Source organism: Sitophilus oryzae, unplaced genomic scaffold (genome assembly GCF_002938485.1).
Source record: "Sitophilus oryzae breed Bouriz unplaced genomic scaffold, Soryzae_2.0 scaffold_1297_pilon_pilon, whole genome shotgun sequence".
Lineage (NCBI taxonomy): Eukaryota > Metazoa > Arthropoda > Insecta > Coleoptera > Curculionidae > Sitophilus > Sitophilus oryzae.
This window is the reverse complement of record NW_022145945.1, coordinates 5,713,798-5,738,040: the sequence shown is the minus strand read 5'-3', so window position 1 is coordinate 5,738,040 and position 24,243 is coordinate 5,713,798. Positions and strand designations below refer to the sequence as shown.

The 24,243-nt window shown below is 31.2% G+C and overlaps 1 protein-coding gene across 1 annotated transcript in view; it reads left to right on the top strand.

The window, feature by feature from the left end:
* The window catches only part of LOC115874444 (synaptotagmin-12), a 53,468-nt gene that overhangs the window by 5,278 nt on the left and 23,947 nt on the right, over positions 1 to 24,243 (top strand). The window contains exon 2 of the mRNA XM_030889605.1: positions 23,209 to 23,393. Coding sequence (XP_030745465.1) covers positions 23,211 to 23,393 — 183 coding nt within the window. The 5' untranslated portion in view covers positions 23,209 to 23,210. The remainder of the gene's footprint in view (positions 1 to 23,208; positions 23,394 to 24,243) is intronic.

Sequence of the window (24,243 nt, the reverse complement as noted above, 5' to 3'; positions counted from 1 at the left end):
CCTGACCAAATACAAAAAATGTCATCTACATATCTTGCCCAATAATTTATTTTTGATATTAAACTACTCTTGTTTTTAAATAGCTTCTTTTCAAAATCTGCCATAAATATTTCTGCGAATAACGGTGAAATTTTTCTATTATTCTTCAAGGACCAAGCGAATATTCATTATTTCAGCCAAATTATCTTCAACAAAGTCAATGACTTTTGCATAATCATCGACACTTATTCTAACCATATTCAATCGTACACAATAATAATCACCAAAGCCACCTATGAACCAAATCACCAAAGCCACCTTATGAAGAATAACGTCAAAAAGCAAGATGATTGAAAAAATTGAAAATGTTAGTGGCAACTTGATTTTGCTCGTAAAAATTAACCAAGGCATGTGTTGACATGAATGAAAAAACAAAATGCTCAGGAGTCATGGCTTTGAGCGAAAAATAAGGTTTCAGGAAAATTTACTAACGAAATGACTGCAAAAATAAAAAAAAAATATAACATTTTAAGCTTGACCAAAAATTTTTCCTTTTCGTTTTTTTTGCATCTGAGTTACAGGTTCAAAATATAATTTAAAATATTGATTGTAGTACTAAGTATTGGAAAGTCATTCTTGATATAAAATTATGGATAAATATATTTTTAGTTAAATCATTTGAGTAATTTTTTTAACTATATAATATGGAAGCTCATTATTATATTTTTTGTTGAAAATAATATTTTCTAAATCCAGGTAAATAACTATGGTTGACAATGTTTATCAAAAACTACATATAAACTTCAAGTCTCGTAGAATAGTCTTTCTAGGAATAGTTTATATAAAAGAAGTGCGAATCATAACGTCTTATATTATGAACGAAAATGTCAATACGAATAAAAAAGTAATAATTTAAATAAATATTGTTATTGGGTTTAGAATTACCATCCAATCTTATTATACTTTACAAACAAAATTGAAAAGTTAACATAAATTATTTATTTAATCTGTAAGTCTGTTTGCCTCGGGCCCCGACAGCAAAGTCAATTATTTTTATTCGCTTTGTCTCTTTGAATGCCAAGGTAAATTTTTGCCGGATTTTCGGTCTTAACCTTGACAATGTAAATCTTTCTTTGTTCGTATATTTTCAAAGTAAGATTATTCCTGTTTGATTATTAACTTTGTTTTTTCGCCAATACAAAGAATATTATTTGATTTTAGTTGATCTTTTTTATTCCATTGTGGGTGTTGTTTCATTTAAAATTTGTTCAAACGGAAAACCGAATTTGATTCTTCAGTTGTCGTTAAATAATATCTTTTGAAAATTACAATTTTATTTTTATTTTGGTTGCGTCTCAAAAGTGGCTCACCCTTGTAACTTTTTTATTTTTTCAGATAAAAAAACGAGATTTGGTATGTTAGTATATGACATAAATTAGGATTGACAGATATTATTTGTTCATTCGTACGTATTCATTTGTTTTTGGTCACTTCCTGTTTCACCGGAAATCACTACAATTTTGATTTTTAAATGACACCCTCGGTATTTTTTTCCTTTATCCGATGGAAAATGACTCTCTAAATAGAATGTCATTGTAACATACAGTTCATAACGACAATTTAACTCAAAATACCAAGTGTGTGATACCAAATTATTCGCAAAAAAATGTTTTTTTCAAATATGCTAAGAAGCCACGATTGTTCCATTTGAAAAAAATTGACATATGATTAAAATACGATTATATTTAAACCGGCCAGGATAAGACATGAAAAACATTAGACAATCAAATCTATTTTTCAAAGGCTCCTTGATTAAAAATTAGTGTTTTAAGCACAGCCATGGCATTATAGATTGAAATTTAAAAAACGATTTTAAGGAAAAATGTCAAAAGCAAATAATATAAATTATTATTCTATTAAGAGTGTCATTTTCTATTGAATAAAGTAGAAATATACCGAGGGTGTCATTTAAAAATCAAAAGTCATTTCGGGTGAAACAGTAACAATAATTGAATACGTCAATCAATCCTAATTTATGTCATATACTAACATATCAAATCTCGTTTTTTTTCTCTGAAAAATAGAAAAGTTATAAGAGACGCATCCGGTATACAGCCACTGTCTCTGATAAAAATCTATTAAACATATTAATAGTGTAGAGTGAGTTTAGTAATTTTGTACTCCAAATAATATAATATTATCAAAAAGTGTTAACGCATTTAAGGCATGTTTTTATATAAATATTTTTTACGAAAAATTGTTTTGTATTTTTTTTGTATTTGTTTGAATTTTAATGGTACTGCCAGAATCAAAGTTCACTTGATAATAAATTATTTTGATCGTACAGTATATTCTAGATCTAAAATGCCTTAGTGCGGTATCGATATGATAGAAGAACGAACCACGCACTGAATAATTCAATTACTAACCACATTAGATTCAAAATTAGTTGGATGCGTTCAATCAATTTGCATTTCTAGTATAAACTTAATTTTGAGGCCTTTGAAAGGCTTCAAAATTAAGGCGGAGAATTACTTTAAAGATTGTTTCTAAGTTAAATTTTATATTAAAACCCGTTTTACTTAAGCTGTATTCCGTTTTTTTCTTCGATATGTCATGTGTCAAAATGACACATGTCGTGCGCTAAATCCTTAGAACAACAGTTTGCAAAACGCCAATTTTAGATCGAGTTTTCCATGTGTCAAACAGCATTTTCTAGGCTAGTCGTAGAAAAAATATTTTTCATTAATATGTCAATTTATGAATGTAATTAACCAGCGCATAAAGCTGTTTTTTTTTCTGGTTTGATTGTCAATTATACAGGGTGCGCCTTAAATAGGTACAAATATTTTTAGGGGTACTACACATTATTATGAGGTTGCGGGCGAAAAAAAAATTAAAAATTAGAAATTTTTGGAAATGTTTTTTAGTTTTTAGTTAAAAAACATAATTTTTTGATCATATGGTAACCTACTATAGGTAGTAGATTAAATTTAAAAGAAAGAAAATTCAGAAAAAATACAGTGGTTCTCAAAATTTTATCAAAAAATCGTTTTTTTTTGGAAATTTTCAAAGTAAAATAACTTGGTTATTTTGAATTTATTTGAAAAACGGTAAAGAGAAAATATGTTTTTATTCTCGAGATGTACCAGCCCTGAAAATATCTGCACTTATTTAAGACTCGCCCTGTACATGGTGTCTCAGAAATAAGTATTATAACACGCCTATGAGGTTTTTTGCAAAAAAAGTTAAAAATTTTATATTTTTCTTGGCGTTTTCCGGAAAACGTGAAAAGCTTTTGCGTGCAACTGTTCAATCTCCGGAAATTCGTTTACAGTGCATAGAGACAATCTCGTAGAGAATGCAATGTTGCTACCTCGTACATTGCCCACATTCTGCATGTTCACAGTAATTTTAAGCTGTGACAACAAAAAAATGCGAAAATTAAGTTTATTCATATTGTGTAGATAGCTATATTAATTTTAAAAGAGAAACGCGCAATGATTTAAATACTTGTTACAGTTGGGTAAACTGAAAAAATAAGTCTTAACAATTTTATTACAGCTTCTTTTCTCGCCATATTAGGAAATATTTTCAATCGTTTCAATCAACAGTTATATTTATAAGCTATTTATTACCTAAAAATCAAATGCCGTTCTTATGGTAATTAATACAATTTCTGCTTTAGTCTTTCATAGATGCTTATTATTAATATTGATTAACGTCATATTTTTTGCTGTTTATAAAGTATCAATATAAAGTATCACATTCCTTTAACATTTTAAAACAGCAACACATATGATTTTAATTAAGATTCTGTCGTTAACAATCTATCAAAGAATGAAAATAAAATTAATATAACTATACAGGGTGTTTCAAAAAACATGTGCCATCTCTCTTGGGGATATTCCTCACGTAAAAATAAGATTTATTTTTCATATCAACATATGTCAATAATAATCAAGTCTTAATAATCTTTCGATTTATTATAATTTTCTTCCAAGTATTTTTACTGATTCGAATGAAATTTTGAGGGTAAAAGTTACTATAAGTGCCACATATTTTAATGCTAAAAATGTGTCGATAAATTCATCAGGGACGTGCATATGGACTTTTTTTCTTTTGATATCAACATTGGGTAGGTTATTTAATGCCAATTAGAAGTTATCTCTTGATATTTTGTCGAATTCGGTCTCCTTGATGAGATAAACGCAATTTTATTAATCACAATTAATAAAATTAATATTAAAAATTAAATTAATAACTTATATATTTTACAAAATTTATTATTAAATATTATTACTATTAGTTATTATTACTATTAGTCCAACCTACAGCAATTTCAAATACAAAAATAATGATATTTAAGATACTTACAAAAAACCTAATTTTACACATTTTTAACATCTTGTAACTCTAAAACTATGCATTTCCATATCTATGTGTATAGGAAGTTTTTTTCATATATTTTTGACGGGGAATCAATTAGTACTTATTTAAAACTTTCCCAAGGTAATGATAATTTTTTTTAAAGGTTGTTATTAGACTTGGACCATGATAAATTAATAAAATTCCGTTTATCTCATCAAATAGGCCAAAATCGACAAAATATCAAGAGATAACTTTTAATCGCCATTAAATTGTTTACACTATTTCGCTAACAAGAGAAAAAAGTCAGAGGCGTACATGTTTTTTTTAGAAAAATATTCCAGTGATAACCCGTATGTACGTCCCTGGTGAATATGTCGCCATTTTTTTAGCTTTCAAATATGCCGCATTCATAGTAACTTTTATCCTCAAAATTTCATTCGCAACGCTGCAAGTACTTGGAAGAAAATTATAATAAATCGAAAAAATATAAAAATTTTAACACCCTGTAGCTACGAAACAAAACAGAATGGGACATATGTTGATATGAAAAATAAATCTTATTTTTACGCGAGGAATCTCCCCACGAGAGCACATGTTTTTTGAAACACCCTGTACAAACGCGTTTTGATTTTTAGGGCTTTAAAAAATTCAACTATATATTTTCAAGTTTTTCTTTTAATTTTCTCTAAAACGGTATGGAAATTTGGAAAAGTATAAACAGGATTAACCATTTCAGAACAAGCAAACATTTTTATGAAAAATGCATTTTTCTCAAAATGTCAATTATAAAAAGGTTTATTATCTTCTTGGAAAAACAATCCGGGGACATACTATAGATATTATTATTACAAACTTGTTTTTTATTAAATCATTATTACTTCCACGTGGCCTCGCAGAGTTTACTGTAGACTATGTCCAATTATTTCTGTACAATTAAGCTAAGTTCATGTACAACGTGCTATTTGGCTCTAAACGGGCTCAATAGAATTTAATTCCCTGTTGATGTCGAGGTTGTCGCTCGAGCATGTTTGTGATGTGTTCTCCATTTACACTTTACTTTATGTTTAAGGCAGTAATGTAATTAAGTTCTGTAATAGATATTTTGCAGGTACCTACTAAATAACCATAATATTTTATTGACCTATAAAATCAATATGTAAAAAATAAGTGTCGCCAGTTAATATTATATAAATTTATTTCAAACCTCAGAGAAATATACTAATTAAATCTAACAAAACCAATAAAATTTAATCACGAAAACCAGTATGATTTAAAAATATTTTTCCCACAGATATTTTAATATTAATATGTTTTTCTATTTTGACAGGGTGTTTCAAAACACATGTGCCATCTCTGATGGGGCATATGATTTATTTTTGATATCAACATAGGTCCGATTCTGCTTTGTTTCGTAGCTACAGTAGTCTAAGAGCTAGCAACGATTTCGAGAAAGTATTTTAAGATAGCTGGATCTTTGATATATATTTTACTATGCTCTCTGGAACCGCTCATGCGGTCCATCTGGCTGCTGATACCCGTTGCGTTTACTTCTGCTCATCGGAAGAAGATCCTATTTTTTATTTAGTCCGCTAAATTCTAATATTGAATATAAATCGAATAAGTTTCCATAGCGCAGAGCGTAGAGTTTCCGACTACGAACCGAGGGTTCAGAGTTCGAGACCGGGTCAGGGCAACATTTTTTATTTTATTTTCATTTATAATCTGATAGAAAAGTATTAAATATTTGTTTTTTTTTTAATTCCTAGAATTATTTTATACTTTACTATCAGAATATAAACGAAAATAAAATAAAAAAGTTTTTGCCCTGACCCCTACAACTCTGACTCCTCGCTTGACAGTTCCGCCTGTCAACCTAACCTAACCTAACCAGCTCTACGCGCTGAGCTATGGAGACTTGGTCGGTTTATATTCAATACTAGAATTTAAAGTACTTATAAAAATATAGGATCTTCTTTCAATGCGCAGTAGGGAACGCAACGTTTACCGGCAGCCAGACGGGCCGCATGCTGTTCCAGAGAGCATAGTAAATGATATATTAAGGAACCAGCTTTCTTAAAATACTTGTTTTCCGACGTTACTAGCTCTCGTACTACAGGGTGTTAAAGTCTTACTATTTTTTAATTTATTATAATTTTCATCCAAGTACTTTTAGCGTTTCGAATAAAATTTTGAGGGTAAAAGTTACTATAAATGCGACATTTATGTTATAGCTAAAAAATTGTTGACATATTCACCAGGGACGTGTATATGGGTTATCACTGGAATATTTTTCAAAAAAAAGCATGTAAGCTACTAACTTTTTTTTCTCTGTAGTAGTTTAGGCTTTCGCGGCCATCGTTTGAAGAAATTTGGTTTTTCGGGTTTTTAAACCGTCGTCGTCGGTCGGTTAGAATTGCTTCCGTTTCGCTAGCACGAATTCGAACGTTTCGCTAGCACGAGTGGCTAGCATCCTCAGAGGTGCGTTTGCTCCGATTGCTCACACTAGACTGATGATTTTTTTTCTCTTGTTAGCGAAATAGTGTATATAAGCAGTTTAATGCCGATTAAAAGTTGTTATACCGGGTGCGTCTCAAAAGTAGCTCACCCCTATAACTTTTTTATTTTTCAGATAAAAAAACGATATTTGGTATGTTAGTATTAGTGACGTGTCGGTATTTGAGTAACGCGATTTTGGAGTAACGTCGTGTCGCGCTCCACAACGAATCATGAACCTGTTTACTGAAGAACGACGATCATAATGACGACAAAATTATAAATTATTTATAATCGCTCTTGAAGTTAGCTCGAACCGTAGTAACCGCATAGCGACGTGTTTAGCTCCAGCCGTCGCGATTTCGCCGGTCGCCAACAGTAGTATCAGGAACTGGTATATCTGTAGCGCCGCGCGATCTCGATCGGGACGTATTCGCTCCAGCCGTCGCGCTCCTAAAGTTGTAGTTCCCTGTCGCGAACAGTAGTAACTGCTGTAACAGAAGTAACTTCTGTCGCGAACAGAAGTAACTGCTGTAACTGGGCATCGACGCTCGACCTCGGCGGCAACCTACTTCGCTTCAGCCGTCGCGCTTAGTTTTAGTTCCCTGTCCCGAACAGAAGGAACTGGTCCCTGCTGTAACTGGCTATCGACGCTTGACCTCGGCGGCACGGTGGCGACTTACTTCATTCCAGCAGTCGCTGGAGCGGTTCTAGGGTTCCGTTTTCGCCTGTCGCGGTTTGGTCGGTTACTATTGGCGTTGGTACTCCCGTTGCCGAAACCGGTCACCATTAAAGAATTTTTTTGACAGTGGTTTAAACTTTGTTCTTGATTTTAACATTAAATATATTATGTTGCAATATAATATATTTTTGTATTTCTCAGCATTAAAAATTTTAAAAAATATAGGGCCATTTTCTATAAAGTAAACACCGCTCTCAAGAGGCGTTCTATTAAATTCAAATAAATTAAGTAGTGTATTTTAGTATATGATTGATAATAATGACTAAATACATTTTGGGTAAATAAACCTATTTACAAATATATGAATAAATAAAGAAGAAAATATGATTGAAAAAAAACGGAAACTTGTAAAGCCACCCTCAATTGATTAAAAATAAAATCCTAATTAGAGTAATATAATCTAACAAGAAAGAGAATTACATTTTACTAACATATAACGTAAGGGGAATAACGTAAGAATGATTTTATGATTACCTGACATGAACATTAACATTTTACTTCTAAATTTTCCCACGAATAATAAATATATGTAGATAAAAACATATACATCTAGATAAAATTTTTAGCATATGTATTTATATATGATGGAATAATGATTCTAATTATGTCATTTTTTTATTGTTTAGGTTTTTAAAGCAAACATATTTTAAGAACAAAAGATAGAAAAATGTAATTATCTTACAAATGTGTTTTTTTTTCTTTAAATTATAGCGGTTATACCGTGGATCAGAAGAATAAAATTAAAAATAAAAATTCTTTACTCTGAATAGAAGGCGAATAAAAAGTATGAATACGTGTAAAATGTCATGTATATATTTTAAGTCAATCTGTTCGTGCTTAAATAATAAAAACGTCAGTTTAGGGAATAGGGCATATTTTTTATTTTAATTTTTAAAACTGAAACCTAACGTATTGCCACTGTTATAAATTCTTCTAGTCGTCCGGTATTTTTTACAAATTTGTGTATGAAATTGTTTATGAATTTACACGGGTACAGAGATAACGGCAAAGTTGGGAGTAGTTGCAGTTTGTGAAAAAAGGTTGTGGAAAAGTCAATAAATCTCAGCAAAATGTATTTTGAGGTGCTAGAATGTAGAAATGAGTGGGAGGGGCGTTAATCACTGCGACTTTACAGATCTATTGTCTCCCCCTTTCTTGAGTTATAACTCATCATACAATCACAGGGCTTTGACAAAAGCCAGTATCTGGGACGGTTTTATATAGGGTAATTTTCCATCTCCAATATCAGTTGTACCTAAGTTCATGGCACGAATGGTTGTAACAGCTGGTACAATTGTAAGAACCTGACAACACTGGTGGGAATAGGTAATTAATGCCAGAAATACTGCAGGACCGCGACACTGTGGAAGTCGGAACCTCGATTACAAAATAGCGTTATTTTGTCGCGGTATTTTTTTGGAACGGTCGCTACTGTAATGCGACTCATGTGGAACCAGTATTCCCATCACTAGTTAGTATATGATATAAATTAGGATTGATTGGAGTATTCAATTATTTTCAATTATTTAACTTCGAAGAAAATGAGATAATGGACTTTATCGTTGACAACCTGTACAGGGTGGGTCAAATTCGACGCTTTTAAATGGAAACATCCTTTTCTATAGGAGATAGACAAAAACTAATATCGGTGTCTGGAGCTCAATTTTTGTCAAAAACATGATGGTGAAAACCGCATATCGATATCTGTTACCGTTTCGGAGTTACGGGGTGTTTTCAAAAAATATGCATTTTTAACAAATTGCTGCAATTTTTGCTATGGAAAATGTTGTATTTTTATGAAAACATTTCCAAAGCACCTTTTTACGTAAAATTTATTGGTTTAAGTATAATTTTTTTAAAATTAATGATTTAAGAATTATCAACAAAAAATTTAATTTTTTATATGGGACACCCTGTATATTTTTAATTTATTGAAAATATTTTAAAATTACCTGTCCAAAAATATAACACACTTGATATTTTGCTCGCTTCCTCTTTGAGATATAGAGTATATAAAAATTCGCCCGCTTTAAATAATTTGAACGGCACCGGCTATAATGCAAAAACATTCTATCTATGAGCATCAATTAGAACGAAAATAATATTTGCTACGAGAGATGCAGAATTTTATAACAATTTAAAATATATTTAACCAACATCAATACATTTAAAAACTATATCTAATAACAATAAAAATAAATAGCAAACCAAGACATGAGATTTTGCTACAGGTGTTTGACATATCAACCGTCTTCTGTTATGGACAAACGGGGCAGTTTTTTAACATTTCTCGCGGAATCATTAACTCAGTGGGGGTGAAAGATACCCTCTCATAACTCCTAAGTATTTCTAATTCGTGGCGAGATTATACGGAAGAATAAGGAACCTTTATTCTTCCGCAAATATATCCATAGGATTAGATCCATGGGCACTAAGTCAGGCGGCCTCGACGGTCAACGGCTGGGATCTTGTTTAGCTATTCAATTATTCTTGAAATTCGCTGCAAAAATTTGCTGATAACTTCAGCGTTCAGAGGCGGTGCGTCGTCTTGCTGGAAAATATGTTTTCGAGTTCCATTAAGGGTATATCATCAATAAGGGGTCCAAAGCCTACTAGTTAAAAGTGGCGAACTTTTAAAAATTCTGTATTTCGAAGGGGATTATAACAAAATATCAAGTGTGCTATATTTTTGGAAAGGTAATTTTAAATTCTTTCAGATAAAGTCTGGATTAGAGGTAGAAAAGTAAGGAATATGCATTCGCTTTATTGTGTTTAAATTTTTTCGCTCGACTAGCATTATCTCGAATATTAAATTAAAATTAATTTTGCGCAAAAATCGAGATCTCCTTCAGAAAATATAGGAATCGGAATTAATTCTGTATTCTGGGAAATTTACAGGGTGGTCCGAATTGTACTGGGGAAACTTCGATAGCATATTGCGGATAAAAAAAAGTAAAAAGTTTCTATAAATTTATGTTCTAAAATGGTTTGTTTTTGAGGATGTAGAAATGTTTTTTTTAATAACTTCTGAGCTAACGTCGATATTTGAATAAAACAAAAATGATGTTTGGTCGTTGTTTGACATGAGAAATTTGATTTCGATGTCATTAACTCTGACTCTGACTTGTAGAGGGCGCCACCCACATATTGCTGTTTTAAAGAATAATAACTTTTCGTCCGTACCTGTATTACACTACTGAGTGAAAAAATATACATTTCCGTCATTTCTTACGTAAAAAAGGTCTCTTGGTAAAAATCGCTACGAGTAAAGCTACGTTGACACGGGTAGTGAAGCACGATTGTGGCCCACACTTTCGTGGACCACGTCTCATGTCAACAGTAGATTCGTGAAAGAAGAATAGAAACGAATCAATATGAAAGACGCCACGATAGTGAATAAGCAAATCAAACGTGTTAGATATTTCACGAACCAAATCGATCGTGAATAAGAAATCGCAGGGAAAGTTGAGGTAAAAAAGGCATATTTTGCACTATTCTCGCATTAGAAAATATTGATTGACTTCCGATTATAATCTTTGTTGCAAAAAAAAAGTTCGAATGTTTAATTGTTACATTTTTTTAATATATTTTAGTATATGATTATAAAAATTAACTTCAAGTGCATAACAAAACCATAATTAAAGTACCTAAATATAAATTCAATTTTTATATACAGTAATGACTCGCAAGCAAATTAGAAATGTCTGATGAAAAGACGTAAAATAGTAAATATTGACAACTCTGTGAAGAGATATTGACATAAATACCACAATGAATTATTTTTACTCGTCTTTTAATGTCGTAATATTTGGGACATTAGTGTACAACCTTCCACGAAAGGAACTTTATAGAAGACTGGCACGTTTGCCGTGTAAACAGCTTACGATCGCTGAACGATTTTCGTTTTTCACGAATGGCTTTTTGGTACTTTCGTAGCTCACAAAAGTGTGGGCTACGATCGTGCTTCAATACCCGTGTCAACCTAGCTTAATGGTTCTCAAGATATTTGGAATCGAAATAATCAATATATGCCATAATTGACAAAAATTATACATGTTGACTGGATAGTTATTAGTCTGAAAAATAAATTTAAAATGTTTTTGTGCCAAAGATTCAACAGAAACTGTTTTATCTATTTTATTTTTTTCTAGAACAATTCTCGATAAGCTTAAAAAAAAAAAGTATCTAGTCGATATACAGTAATCGTAAAACATTTTCCGATACACATCACAATCTTGCATCGCTGTCGCCATCGCTTGTCACTCAAAGTTGATTACGTGCATCGGAAATTGTTTTGCCTTTACTTTATGTTTATTTTTTCTCAATAATGACATGTACTGACTATTTTCATTTCTAAGATCTTGAAAACGGTTGCTCTTAACGATTTTTACCAAGAGACATTTTTTACGTAAAAAATTTCGGAAATGAATATTTTTTACTAAGTAGTTTTATACAGATACGGATAAAAATTATTATTTTTCAAATCAGTTTAAAGCATGTAAGTGGCGCCATAGATAAAGGAAATAAATTTAAATTGGGAAGTCCGTCAAAATATATTTTTTTTGGTCGCGACCGTTGTACGCGATTTGGCGCTGCTATAGCGGTTGCTAAGAACAACCGCCCCCCCCTCAAACAATGACAGAAATAATTTTCTCTTATCAAAGTCAGAATCAGTGGCGGACTAAGCCTGTCGGGGGCCCGGGGCGGCAAAGCTAAATGTGGCCCCCGGTCTGCACATTTTGTAAAGATTGAATGACGTATGTATAATGGTTGACAAATTTCAAGTATTTATATACTGTACTAATTGTAATAAAAATCGATATATATACAGGGTGTCACAGAAATAAGTGCAAGTATTTTAAGGGGTGGTAGATCTCGATATAAGAAACATATTTTTTATTTATCGTTTTTCAAATAAGTCCAGAATAACGGAGTTATTTTAATTCGAAAATGTCAAACAAAATTATTTTTGCTAAAATTTTGCACCACTGGATCTTTTCCGGATTTTCTTTCTTGTAAATTGAATCTAATACGTATGTTGTCACATTAACAAGAAATTATGTTTTTTAACTAAAAACTAAAAAATCCACAAAAAATTTTTCAAAAAATTTCGAGTTTTCAATTTTTTTTTCGCGAAAAAAATCTCATAGGCGTGTTTCTGGAGTTGAACTATACTACCAGTTAAAATACACTTATTTCTAGAACACCCTGTATATACACTTATTTCTGGGACACCCTGTATATTACAGTCAGTATGTCCCCGGATTGTCTTTACAAGAGGAAAAATTTTGTTATTATTGACTTTTTGAAAAAAATGCGTTCTTCATAAGAATTTTTGCTTGTTGTAAAATGGCGTTTATAATTTTGTAATTAAAAAAAAAACTGCCGTTTTAGAAAAAATAACAAAAACATAAAAATATAGTTTTTTAATGTAATTTTTCCCCCCAAAAAATCCTAAAAAAATTAAAAGTCCTAAAAATTAAAAGGCTATGGTAATATCATTTCGAATTCATTTTTTGATAGATCGTTATACATAATTAATTTTGATTAACGTCATATTTTTTGATGTTAAAGTATCACATTTTCCGATAACTATTATCACCCTTTCCGTAGCATTGGCTAAATAAATTTTGTGCTTTTTTAACATTTTAAAACAGCAAAAAATATAACTTTAATTAAAATTCTGTCAATAATAATCTATGAAAAAATGAGAACGAAATTATATTACCATAGAAACGCGTTTTATTTTTACTAGTTCAAAAATTCAACTACATTTTCATGTTTTTTTTATTTTTCTCTAAAACGGTATGGAAATTTGGAAAAGTATAAACAGGAATTACCATTTTAGAACAAGCAAAAATTTTTATGAAGACAATCCGCGGACATACTGTAGATATAAATATGTTATTCATCGACAGTGCCGTTTTTACGTAGGGACCCGACGCGACGGGCCCCGACCAGAGGATTAAGGGCATCAGCTCCAAAAAGGCCTCATAAACGATAACATTATTTTTTTTAAAGCTTATAATAATATTTTTAAATTGAAAAACGAATGCAATTTGACGTAATAAAACAATCCCCGAGCGAATGTTCGCATATATTTAATGGCAATTTATGATGACAAAGTGATGGGAATACCGGTCCCACAGATAAGCCGCGTTACTTTCGCGACCGTTCCAGGAAAATACCGCGATTTTGTAAGGGGCCCTATACAAAATCGCGGTATATATAGGTCCAAAAATAAATAATAATTTTTCGAATATAAAAAATAAGAATTATTCGATATTCTAAACAAAGAAAATTACCCCTTGATTTAATTTCGTAAATAGAAAAATGCCATTGACAATTACTGGGGCCTAATAATTGATAATTAAGTAAATATCTACTTCCATTTATATACTGTGTATAGTTTGCGTATACTTATGGTTTGCATACTCTAACTACAAATTGCTTTATAACTACCGAACACATATTGGCCTTGTTTGCCAGTTGAATAAAAAAATACTTATTAAGAGTTGGAGGCCCCCTAGAAGAAGGGGCCATTCAAAAATTATAATATCTTTCAAAATTTAAACCGCCCTCATTGAAAAAATACCGAGAAGTGTTTAAAGCGTCCATTCTCAAAGTAATTATTGCTATCTTGTGAGTTTAATTAAAATTTGATTTACTCAAACCCGTGATAATTGTGAAAAAGTGGTATTAAAAACTAAAAAACTGTGTTGTGAACTGCGAACTGCAAAAACCATCGTGGATCGTGGCATAAGGTCGGTTTTCAATGTTTCATAGGTATTTCACCATACATGTCCTTATATAAAATAAAGTTTCTTGTATGCAACACACTGTATTTTATTTATAAAATTAAAAGAAAATAATAATAAATGTCCTTATGGGCACTTTCCAATCTAAACTTTTTTCATTTATCTATGGGTGGCGCCCCCGACAAGTAACAGTCATATTGATATCAAAATTATTTTACTGTGTTTACTTTTACACCAATTTTCATCCAAATATCAACTATAATTATTTGGAAAAAACTTAAAATGAATTATAGGAACTTTTTTACTTATTTTTATGTGCAGATTAAGCTGTCTAAGTTTCTCGAATACAATTCGGGCCACCCTGTAGAAGGAAAAAGGCTTGAAGTAAGGAATGCGCTGGACTAGTCGCAATAAATTCCAGGAAGCGGTCCTTTGTGAAGCGGTTTTGCTCGGATATAAAGAATTTATAGCTCAACAGGATTTCTATAGGCAATTCCAGACAGCATTGTTTATTCCTTTTAGGCGTAAATATGTTGTTGGCTATTGATAAATAATAAGATATCCGGAATTTCATAATGATCTGATTTAAAAATTAAAAATTAATTAGATTTTATTAATTCGAAGATCAGCTTAATGAGGAAAATACCTAACAAAAATTTTAAAAGAAACAGCCCATTTAATTAAATATTTAAATTTTGCTTGAAATATAGGAAAATGTAACAGGGTGGTTCAGGCTCCAGGGAGAATGACAGTTTGTATTGAAAGAAAATTTTGTGAGCATATGTAGCTTAATTCAAAACAATTCTTAAAAATATAGAGAGTTCTACAGGATGTCCCCAAAAAAGTTACATATCAAAGTTGTGTTTTTTGTAATGGAACACCTTATATATTAATAAAATTATATAAGAGTTTCTTGCCTTGAACTGCTAATATAGAAATTAATTCCACGCTGTGTTCGACATAATGTGGATCAACCTGCTCTCACTACCGGTTTCGGGGCCCTACCCCATCATCAGGTGAGCTTGGGTATTTCCACAATATGTCGAGCACAGCGCAGAGTATATAAACACGACTTGTCGTAAAGTAGCGGTAAGATATTAAGTCCCGCATCGCGAGATAGCGGCCTGCGTGCAATGGTAGTACTTTCGTACCACCGAGGCACAACTATCGATAGTAAATATAGGCTTTTTTCGGCTAACCCAAATTATATAATGGAAAATAAATTTCTTGCAGTTTTTAGGTATATAATAAAATAAAATTATATAGAGTTTCTTGCCTTGAACTGCTAATATAGAAATTAATTCCACGCTGTGTTCGACATAATAATAATAATAATTATATACCTAAAAACTGCAAGAAATTTATTTTCCATTATATAATTTGGGCTAGCCGAAAAAAGCCTATATTTACTATCGATAGTTGTGCCTCGGTGGTACGAAAGTACTACCATTGCACGCAGGCCGCTATCTCGCGATGCGGAACTTAATATCTTACCGCTACTTTACGACAAGTCGTGTTTAGATTTCAATGTTGTGCTCGACATATTGTGGAAATACCCAAGCTCACCTGATGATGGGGTAGGGCCCCGAAACCGGTAGTGAGAGCAGGTTGATCCACATTATGTCGAACACAGCGTGGAATTAATTTCTATATTAGCAGTTCAAGGCAAGAAACTCTTATATAATTTTATTATATACCTAAAAACTGCAAGAAATTTATTTTCCCTTATATATTAATTGATTTTCGAATTCTGGGAGAAAAATAAAGGTGAATTTTATTAGAGAAGAATATGACTAAAACGTAAGATTTTTGACATATTTAACATTTTATTTTAAATAAAGAACAATTTTTAAATTACAATAAAAGCTACCTAAATTTGAATTTACTCGGTATAGCATAATATATCAAAATAAAAACACTAAATCGCCACAATACACCAAAACACTTTTACTTTTACACTGGACGCGCGTTTTGCTAACCATGTTAGCATCATCAGCAGATGATTATAAACTCATCAGTTTATAATCATCAACTCATCAGTTTATAATCATCTGCTGATGATGCTAACATGGTTAGCGAAACGCGCGTCCAGTGTAAAAGTAAAAGTGTTTTGGTGTATTGTGGCGATTTAGTTTTTTTATTTTGCTGTGTAACACCAAAGGTTCCAACCCTCAACTGTAAGCATAATATGTAGTTAAAATAACTAAGCAGAAAGTAGTCTCGACTGACTAGTGAGAAAGAAAATCTAGGAACGAGTGGGGTTGCAGTCGGAAGGGTTTGACAAAGAATTAATACACTTTGTTAATGGTCAAGCTTTCGGAATTTATTCATTCCTTCCTCAGGACATTAACGTGGTACAAAAGACCTTCATAAAAAACTACATTAAAAAATTGGCTTGTGTTGAAAACTCCACCGTGAAGCATCGCTGACCAGTCAACCACAAAAAAGAGAGGGCTCTTGTGGTGCGGTTAAGAGCCACAAGCTTGACAATTAACAAAGTGTATTAATTCTTTGCCAAACCCTTTGGACTGCAACCCCACTAGTTCCTAGATTTTCTAAAATAACTAATGTACTTTATATCAAATTAAAACTTGACCCAAAAAGTTATACAGGGTGAGACAAAATTAATATTGAACATTGGTCACCTCTAAAAGCAAGTTACTCTTTTATTTTAAATGGGACACCCAGTATATTATTTCGATATTCTATGGGCAATTCATGTCTTCAAAATACTATTAAGGTTGCCTACCCCTGAAACAAAGATATTCCTAGAAATTTTCATTTTTATGATTTAGTGTCAGTAGATGTTTTTTAAAATCTAGGTGGCTAGTGATATGTTTGACGTTACTTCAACATAACTGTATAATAAAGCTTTATTTTCATGCATCCGTTGTCCGACTATACGATGATACGATATTAATTTCATTGGTTGTATTTAAAGGCTTCGATTGGTTAACCGTTTCTAACCAATCGAAGTCTTTAAATTCAACCAATAAAATTAATATCGTATCATCGTATCATCGAACAACAGATGCATGAAAATCAAGCTTTAGTCCAACTTTAACAACTAGAAACAACAATCATTTTGTGTCAGTTAAAAGAAAACAAATATCAGAAATTTGTCGAAATGCAAACTTATCCTAGATCAGAAAGAATTCATATGATTCTATCCGTTGGTGACTGCAGTGTGCCATTCACCATTTGATAGAATACTTAAATGCTCCTGGTTTTATTAAGTCCAGGTTTTTTATGGGGATATGTTAAGGACAGTTTTTATAAAACTCTACTATTGTCGACAACATGAGAAAAATAACTGTAGCTGCTTTTCGAAGTAGAACTCCACATATGCCTTTTAAACTGAAAAGATCTTTTGAAAAGAGAATCATTTTATGATACAGTTAACAGGAAAGGAAGCATTTTGAGCATTTGATTTCATTTAGTTATTTTTTGTCACATAATTTTAGTTTTATATCTAGTTTTAGTTCTGTAATAATTAAAATATGTTTTAAACGGTTTTTAATATTAAATCAGACTCCTAAATGCAAAACCCGACAATCCATTGAAATAAATTTTACAGAATACACAAAAAATGGTTTAAAATATTATGAATATTAAATAGAATAATAAATCTAAAGCACTGAATTTATCTGATGCATTATTTCTTAAAAATATCTCGCATAAAAATGTAATTCACTGAGTTTCCCTTGGGATTATTGATATAACTAAATTCAAAAATCTCAAATAGATAGATATAGATAGATACACTAACAAAATTACTAGTAAAATTTAAAATCAAATACTCATATGGAGATGTACATTTAAAGAGCGCATAAAGTTTTGCTCAAAGAGAAAGGTTTTTAAGGTAAATTGAACTTGAAATGCTGAAACCTTGACTCTATACATCAGAGCGGATTAGTCGGAGGCGAAGAAGTTGCACGGGCTCGCATAAATCCTATTAATTTGTCAGAAGATCGGTAATTTAATAGAAATACACAATTTACTGTCTAGTTATATCTTAAAAGTTCTAGGTCTATGTCTTCAATATCCATAAAATTTAGTTAGCTTAAAAGTCTATATGTGCACCGGTTTGGCAAAGTATTATTAGCAATAGGAGATTTTCAATGCGATATAAAAAGATGACACACTGTTATTTCATATGTAGAATATTATTGTAAATGTCAATAATCATTATTTCCAAACCAACTAAACGCCTTTTTTCAATCATACGAAATACTCAGTACCTATAAAAGAATTTTAATTTTTCTTGGTTTATTCTATGTTTAACACGAATAACTTTTCAATACATAAAGGCGGATTTTTCATCCAAAAATATTTCCGTCAAACGTATTACAGATATTACACATTTTAATATGGCAACACTGTCGCTTTCAGTTCCACACCGTCTTCGATATACCTTTGCTGGTCGAATTAGAGAAAATAAGTTATTTATGCGTTGGTCGCAGAACGATTGGTGGCTTCACCGTACAGCACTTGAGACGTAAGGGGATATCAAATCAGCCGTGTCACGAATTCAGCCATTATATTGCGTATCTTCCCAATTCTTTCAATAAACGCTACAATGTAAAACTTGGGAACTTGATTCGTAATAATTGCTGCAGTAATAAATAAATATTTTTTTTCTCTAAGGTATATACAGGGTGAGTTTCCTACGATGTTTTCTATGGGTATCTCGGAAACTACTGAGGATAGAGAGTCAGTTAAATGGGGAAAGAATTGCAGTTTTGTGGGGTAATAAATATGCGCCTTTCGGATTTTTGAAAAAGTTCATGGCTTACTAGATATCTCGAAAAAAATAAATTATGCCAATTTTAAAACTTGTCCCTAATTCCATTATAATCTATTTTAGACAAAAAGTTTTCAGATAAAAGTTGTAGATAATGACATATCTAATGAGTATATTCGTATTGAGTTTTCTGATTTTTTCTAAAGCCTGTCATTTTTGACATATGACACAAATATAATTTTTTTTTAATGGAAACCATAGTTGGCCATGACTTCATAAAAATCGCCATTTTTTAAGCTTTTCAGCGATATAAGGTATAGTATGTTTATTTCGAAAAATTACTAAGTTATAGCCAATTCTTATCTTTTTTGACTAATTTCACTTGGTATGGTATTTTTATTCTGTTATGATTTATAACTTATAAAAAGACAGAATATATTATTAAATGGTTCTTTACAATTTACATACGCAAACTAAGACTTAAAAAGATAATATCACTACCCCATACACTTTAATTTATTTTAGAAAATATTCTCCCGTGTCTCTCTCTTCGAGTGCCTCTCTTAATTCATCGAAGTGGCCCATGCAATTGGTCCACCTCTTCCGATCCCTGAGTTTTAGTTTAGTCTTTTACTATGGAAGGTGTCATAATGAAAGTCCAGGTTGGAATCACTCTATTGATGCGCGACTATCTAACTTTAACTTTTCTAACATGTCTTGAAAACCGTTCTCTAAAAAACGTAAGTAACGTTCAGGGTCAACGTATCCTCGAAAATGTATGGCCAAGAAAAGTTGAACCAATAATCCTACACGCTCTTCTACATTTAAAAAATCATATTTATAATTTTTTTTATTTTAATTGAATGTGACAGTTTTGCATTTCTGAAGGCAACGACGATTGAACTTGCTTTCATAGCTAACTAAGTGAAATTTTTTAAGATGATAAGAATTGGCTATAACTCTAATTGGCTATAATTTTTCGAAAAAACATATTATAGCTTATATCGCTGAAAAGCTTAAAAAATGGCGCTTTTTATGATGTCATGGCCAACTATGGTTTATATTTAAAAAAATATATGTTTGTGTCATATATGTCAAAAATGACAGGCTTTAGAAAAAATCAGAAAACACAAACTCATTAGGTATGTGATTATCTACATTTGTCTAAAATAGATTATAATGAAATTAGGGACAATTTTTAAAATAGCCAAATTTTGTTTTTTTTTCGAAATATCTAGTCAGCCATAAAGTTTTTCAAAAATCTGAAAAGCGAATATTTATGACCTCACAAAACTGCAATTCTTTCCCCATTTAACCGACTCTCTATCTCCAGTAGTTTCCGAGATACCCATAGAAAACATCGTAGAAAACTCACCCTGTATAGAGTCACTATATTATTAATGAAATATATCATGTGTCCTTGAGTTTATAACCTAATTATCAAACTGTAATATATTTTAATTAACTCCTCTAATAGCATTACGCAGTTATAGATTTAATTGTATAACGTGTGTATCGTGTACAAAAGCATTATGAAGCAATGTGTGATAAATGCAGCGAAATACAATTAACGAACATAAATTTTACAAATTAAAATTAATATACTACTACTATTACAATAGCATATTTAATTAGTGTCGTTATGATCACGTAGCGTAAACTTTCTAATTAGTTATTGAAACAATAAACATACGTCATACCTTGGACAGAAGTGACGTTAAAGTAAACACATTTCCTCATAACTACTGGATTAATTAGAACTCTCTCTGCAATTAAAACGTCATAAGCATGTGACTTCAAATTTACAGATTATTTTTTTAGCAAACTGGATAAAAAAAGGCTTATTAGTTTTTCTACAATTTTAGGATTAATTAATATCAGGAAATAAAAATAATTTATCCAACAGTCACTACTTATACAGACATGTATACATGATTATAAAATTAATAATATCTAACACACGCGTGAGTTTTTGAAGTTATAACACAACTTCAAAGCCACACCATTTTATAGAAATTATTAAGCTTTATTCATAAATTTACCGCCTCTCTCTGGTTAATAATTTCTTGCGGAAGATCTTCCGGAATCATTTTTCTTTAAAATCCGACTTGCTGGTTGATAATTCATTATTTTATCGTTTAAAAAATCGCGATTTATCTAAATTAGCCCTAAGAAAATTATCTTCAAATTATCTGTTAGCTGTTATAATTAAAAATTTAAGAACTTTGTTTAAGTGCCAACCTAAAGTATGTATGATGATGTATTTCATGAAAATATTTTATCTGCTACAGAGTGGATCTACAAAAGTGGTGGAATCTACAAAAGTGGTGGAATCTACAAAAGTGACTACAGAGTGGCTCAAAAAAGTGCGAGTGGATCTAAATGTTTTTTTTAATGGAACACCCTGTATATTATTGCATTTGGCTTCCTTTCTGATTGCTTTAGAGAATCCTAGAATATTATTAAATATATCTTGATTGTTTTAAAGATAATAATAAATAAATAATAAAATATTTTGTGAACCTTTTTAAAAAAAATATTTAAAATATAATGTCCTGAAATCAAAACTGTAAGTATTTACTATAGTTGGTCTGTACTTAACTTTGCTATTAATTTAGTAATCTTAAACCTTACAGGGTGTTCAAAATTCTATGTTCTATTCTATGTATGTTTCCTAACTTTCTAAAATATAAAATAGTTTTTCTTCGTTTTCGAACACACTGTATATTATTCGTTTGTTAGATGTAGAATTAAAAAATAAACATTTCTTGTATTCAAAGTATTTTAAAATTTTTAGCGGTTTCGCAAATATTCGCGTGTTTATTACATAAATATAAATATTTTTATACATATAATTTTACCTTTTCATAAGAACGCCATCCAGTTCAGCCAAAGTTTAGCTAAAGTGTCAAACGATCAAACTGCACCTTAACCTTAACAATTGTACAATAAGATTGACAAAAAAACGGCGTCAGCAATGGCTATGAAATGAAGATCGCTGTCATATTATATGTAAAATTATATGGGGAATGTCATCGATATTCAATACCAAGCCAACCGAACGCCGTTTTTTAGATCATACGGTATAACCTAATAAGATTTGTCTCACTAAATATAAGAGCTATTATAGTATTGTTTCCGAGAACTATTCTAAATTGAATGATTTTTTTTTATAAAAAAAATATTTTTGCAAAAAAAAATCCTATATGGGTATTTCGCCACAGCAAGGAAATCAACAAAATAAAATAGTTATTTTTTGTAAACACTGCTGCGTAATCCAACGGAAACATAAAACGGACAAAAAAATACTTAACGTTTCGGAAAGTTTTTCTCTTTCCGTCGTCGGAAGCAAAAAAAAATACAAAGAATAAAGAAATAAAACTATTTAAAATCTTTTAATTCAACTATTCTAGAACACTTTAGTTTTTTAAAACAGATACGTCTACAAAAACCGTTGACGTTCTGTTAAAATGATATTATATCAAGTTAAACTTCAAAATTAACAATTACTACCTGATAACAATAATTACTTAATAAGGTAAAACAAAAAAAAATAATAAAAAAAATGAATAAAAAAAATAAATAAAAAAATTAAATACCTAATATAGTTTTGATTTCAGGACAGGTCCTGTATTTTAATATTTTTTTAGGAAAGCCTGAAAAATATATATTTTCTATTTTTTTATAAATATCTCTGAAACTATCGAAATATATATTTACTCATATCTTAGGATTATGTAAAGTGGTCTCAAAGGAAGCTAGAAATTCAATGATCTACAGGGTGCCTCTTTTAAAGAAAATTATCCCGATCTACTCATACTTTTTTGAGCCACCCTGTAGAAGTGAAAATATTTTTCTGAAATACATCCTAGATCATACTATAGGTTTGCACTTAAACAAAATTCCCAAGTGTTTTATTGTAGTATTAAAGTATTGTTTCCGAGAATTACTTATTACTGAATGATTTTATAAAAAAAACATTTTGTTTAAATATTTCATTTGCCACAACTTATTCAAAACCAACCCTGTATTAGGTGTATAATAATTACATTAATAGATCATATTTATTATTTTCATATTTTTTTCATATTTCAGGGTAAACAATAAATGTTTTGTTCCAGTGATGGGATCGGAACAGCTCGCCTTGACCGTTATTTGCGTCATCCTGATAGCTTTGTTGGTTTTTTTCGCCTTCTATCATTCCTTCAGCATCATCAACTGGATAAATGCATGGATAACCTCGAACAAAGAAGAAAAAGTCGGTTTGACTCGACTGAAAGGACATTATAATGCAAATGGATATTTGGTAAGTTTATAACTAAACAATTTTTTAAATTTTATAATGTATGAACATAATATAATATGTATGGTGTTGTTTCTATTTGAATATAGCCCAATAAGATTCAGACTTTTTTTATAGAATGTATTAGAATGTAGAATGTTTAGGAGGGGAGTTAATCACCGCGACCTTATGTGTGTGTTCCCCTTTCTTGAGTTATAACAAGTTATAACTCATCATACAGTCTCAGGGCTTTAAGAAAAGCCAGTATCTGAGACGGCTCCACAGAGGCCAGCTCTCCATCCTCGACATCAGACGTACCAAGGTTCATGGCACGAATGGTCGTCGTCTCGGCGCACTCAGTGATAAGATGTTCTGGTGTTTCCCCATTTTCCCCACAAAATCTGCATTCGTCGTTGTTTCTCAGTTTCAGCCTACTGAGGTGTTCGTTGAGGAGACAGTGTTCTGTTAGAAACCCCGAGACAATCCGTAGATTGTTTTTACTTAAATCAAGGAAAACCTTTGATTTTTCTCGGTCATAAGTTCTAAGGAACTTTTTCGAGTGTCTTATACAGTTGGAGGACACCCATTCCAAGTTACGGATGGAGTCTTCCAGATTCTTCAGTTCCGCTTTCAGTTGGTTCCCGTTTGGAAAACAGAACGGTTCTGGTCCAGTTAGTGTAGTGTTCGGTCCTTTTCTAGCTAGATCATTTGCTTTTTCATTGCCTTCTATCCCTTGGTGAGCAGGCACCCAGAGTAGGAGGACTTTATTTTCTTTGCCTAATTTGTTGAGCTTCTCTAGGCATTCTTTGACCAACATCGAATTGATGGTTACTGAGTTGATCGCGTTAAGTGCTGCTTGACTATCGGATAGGAT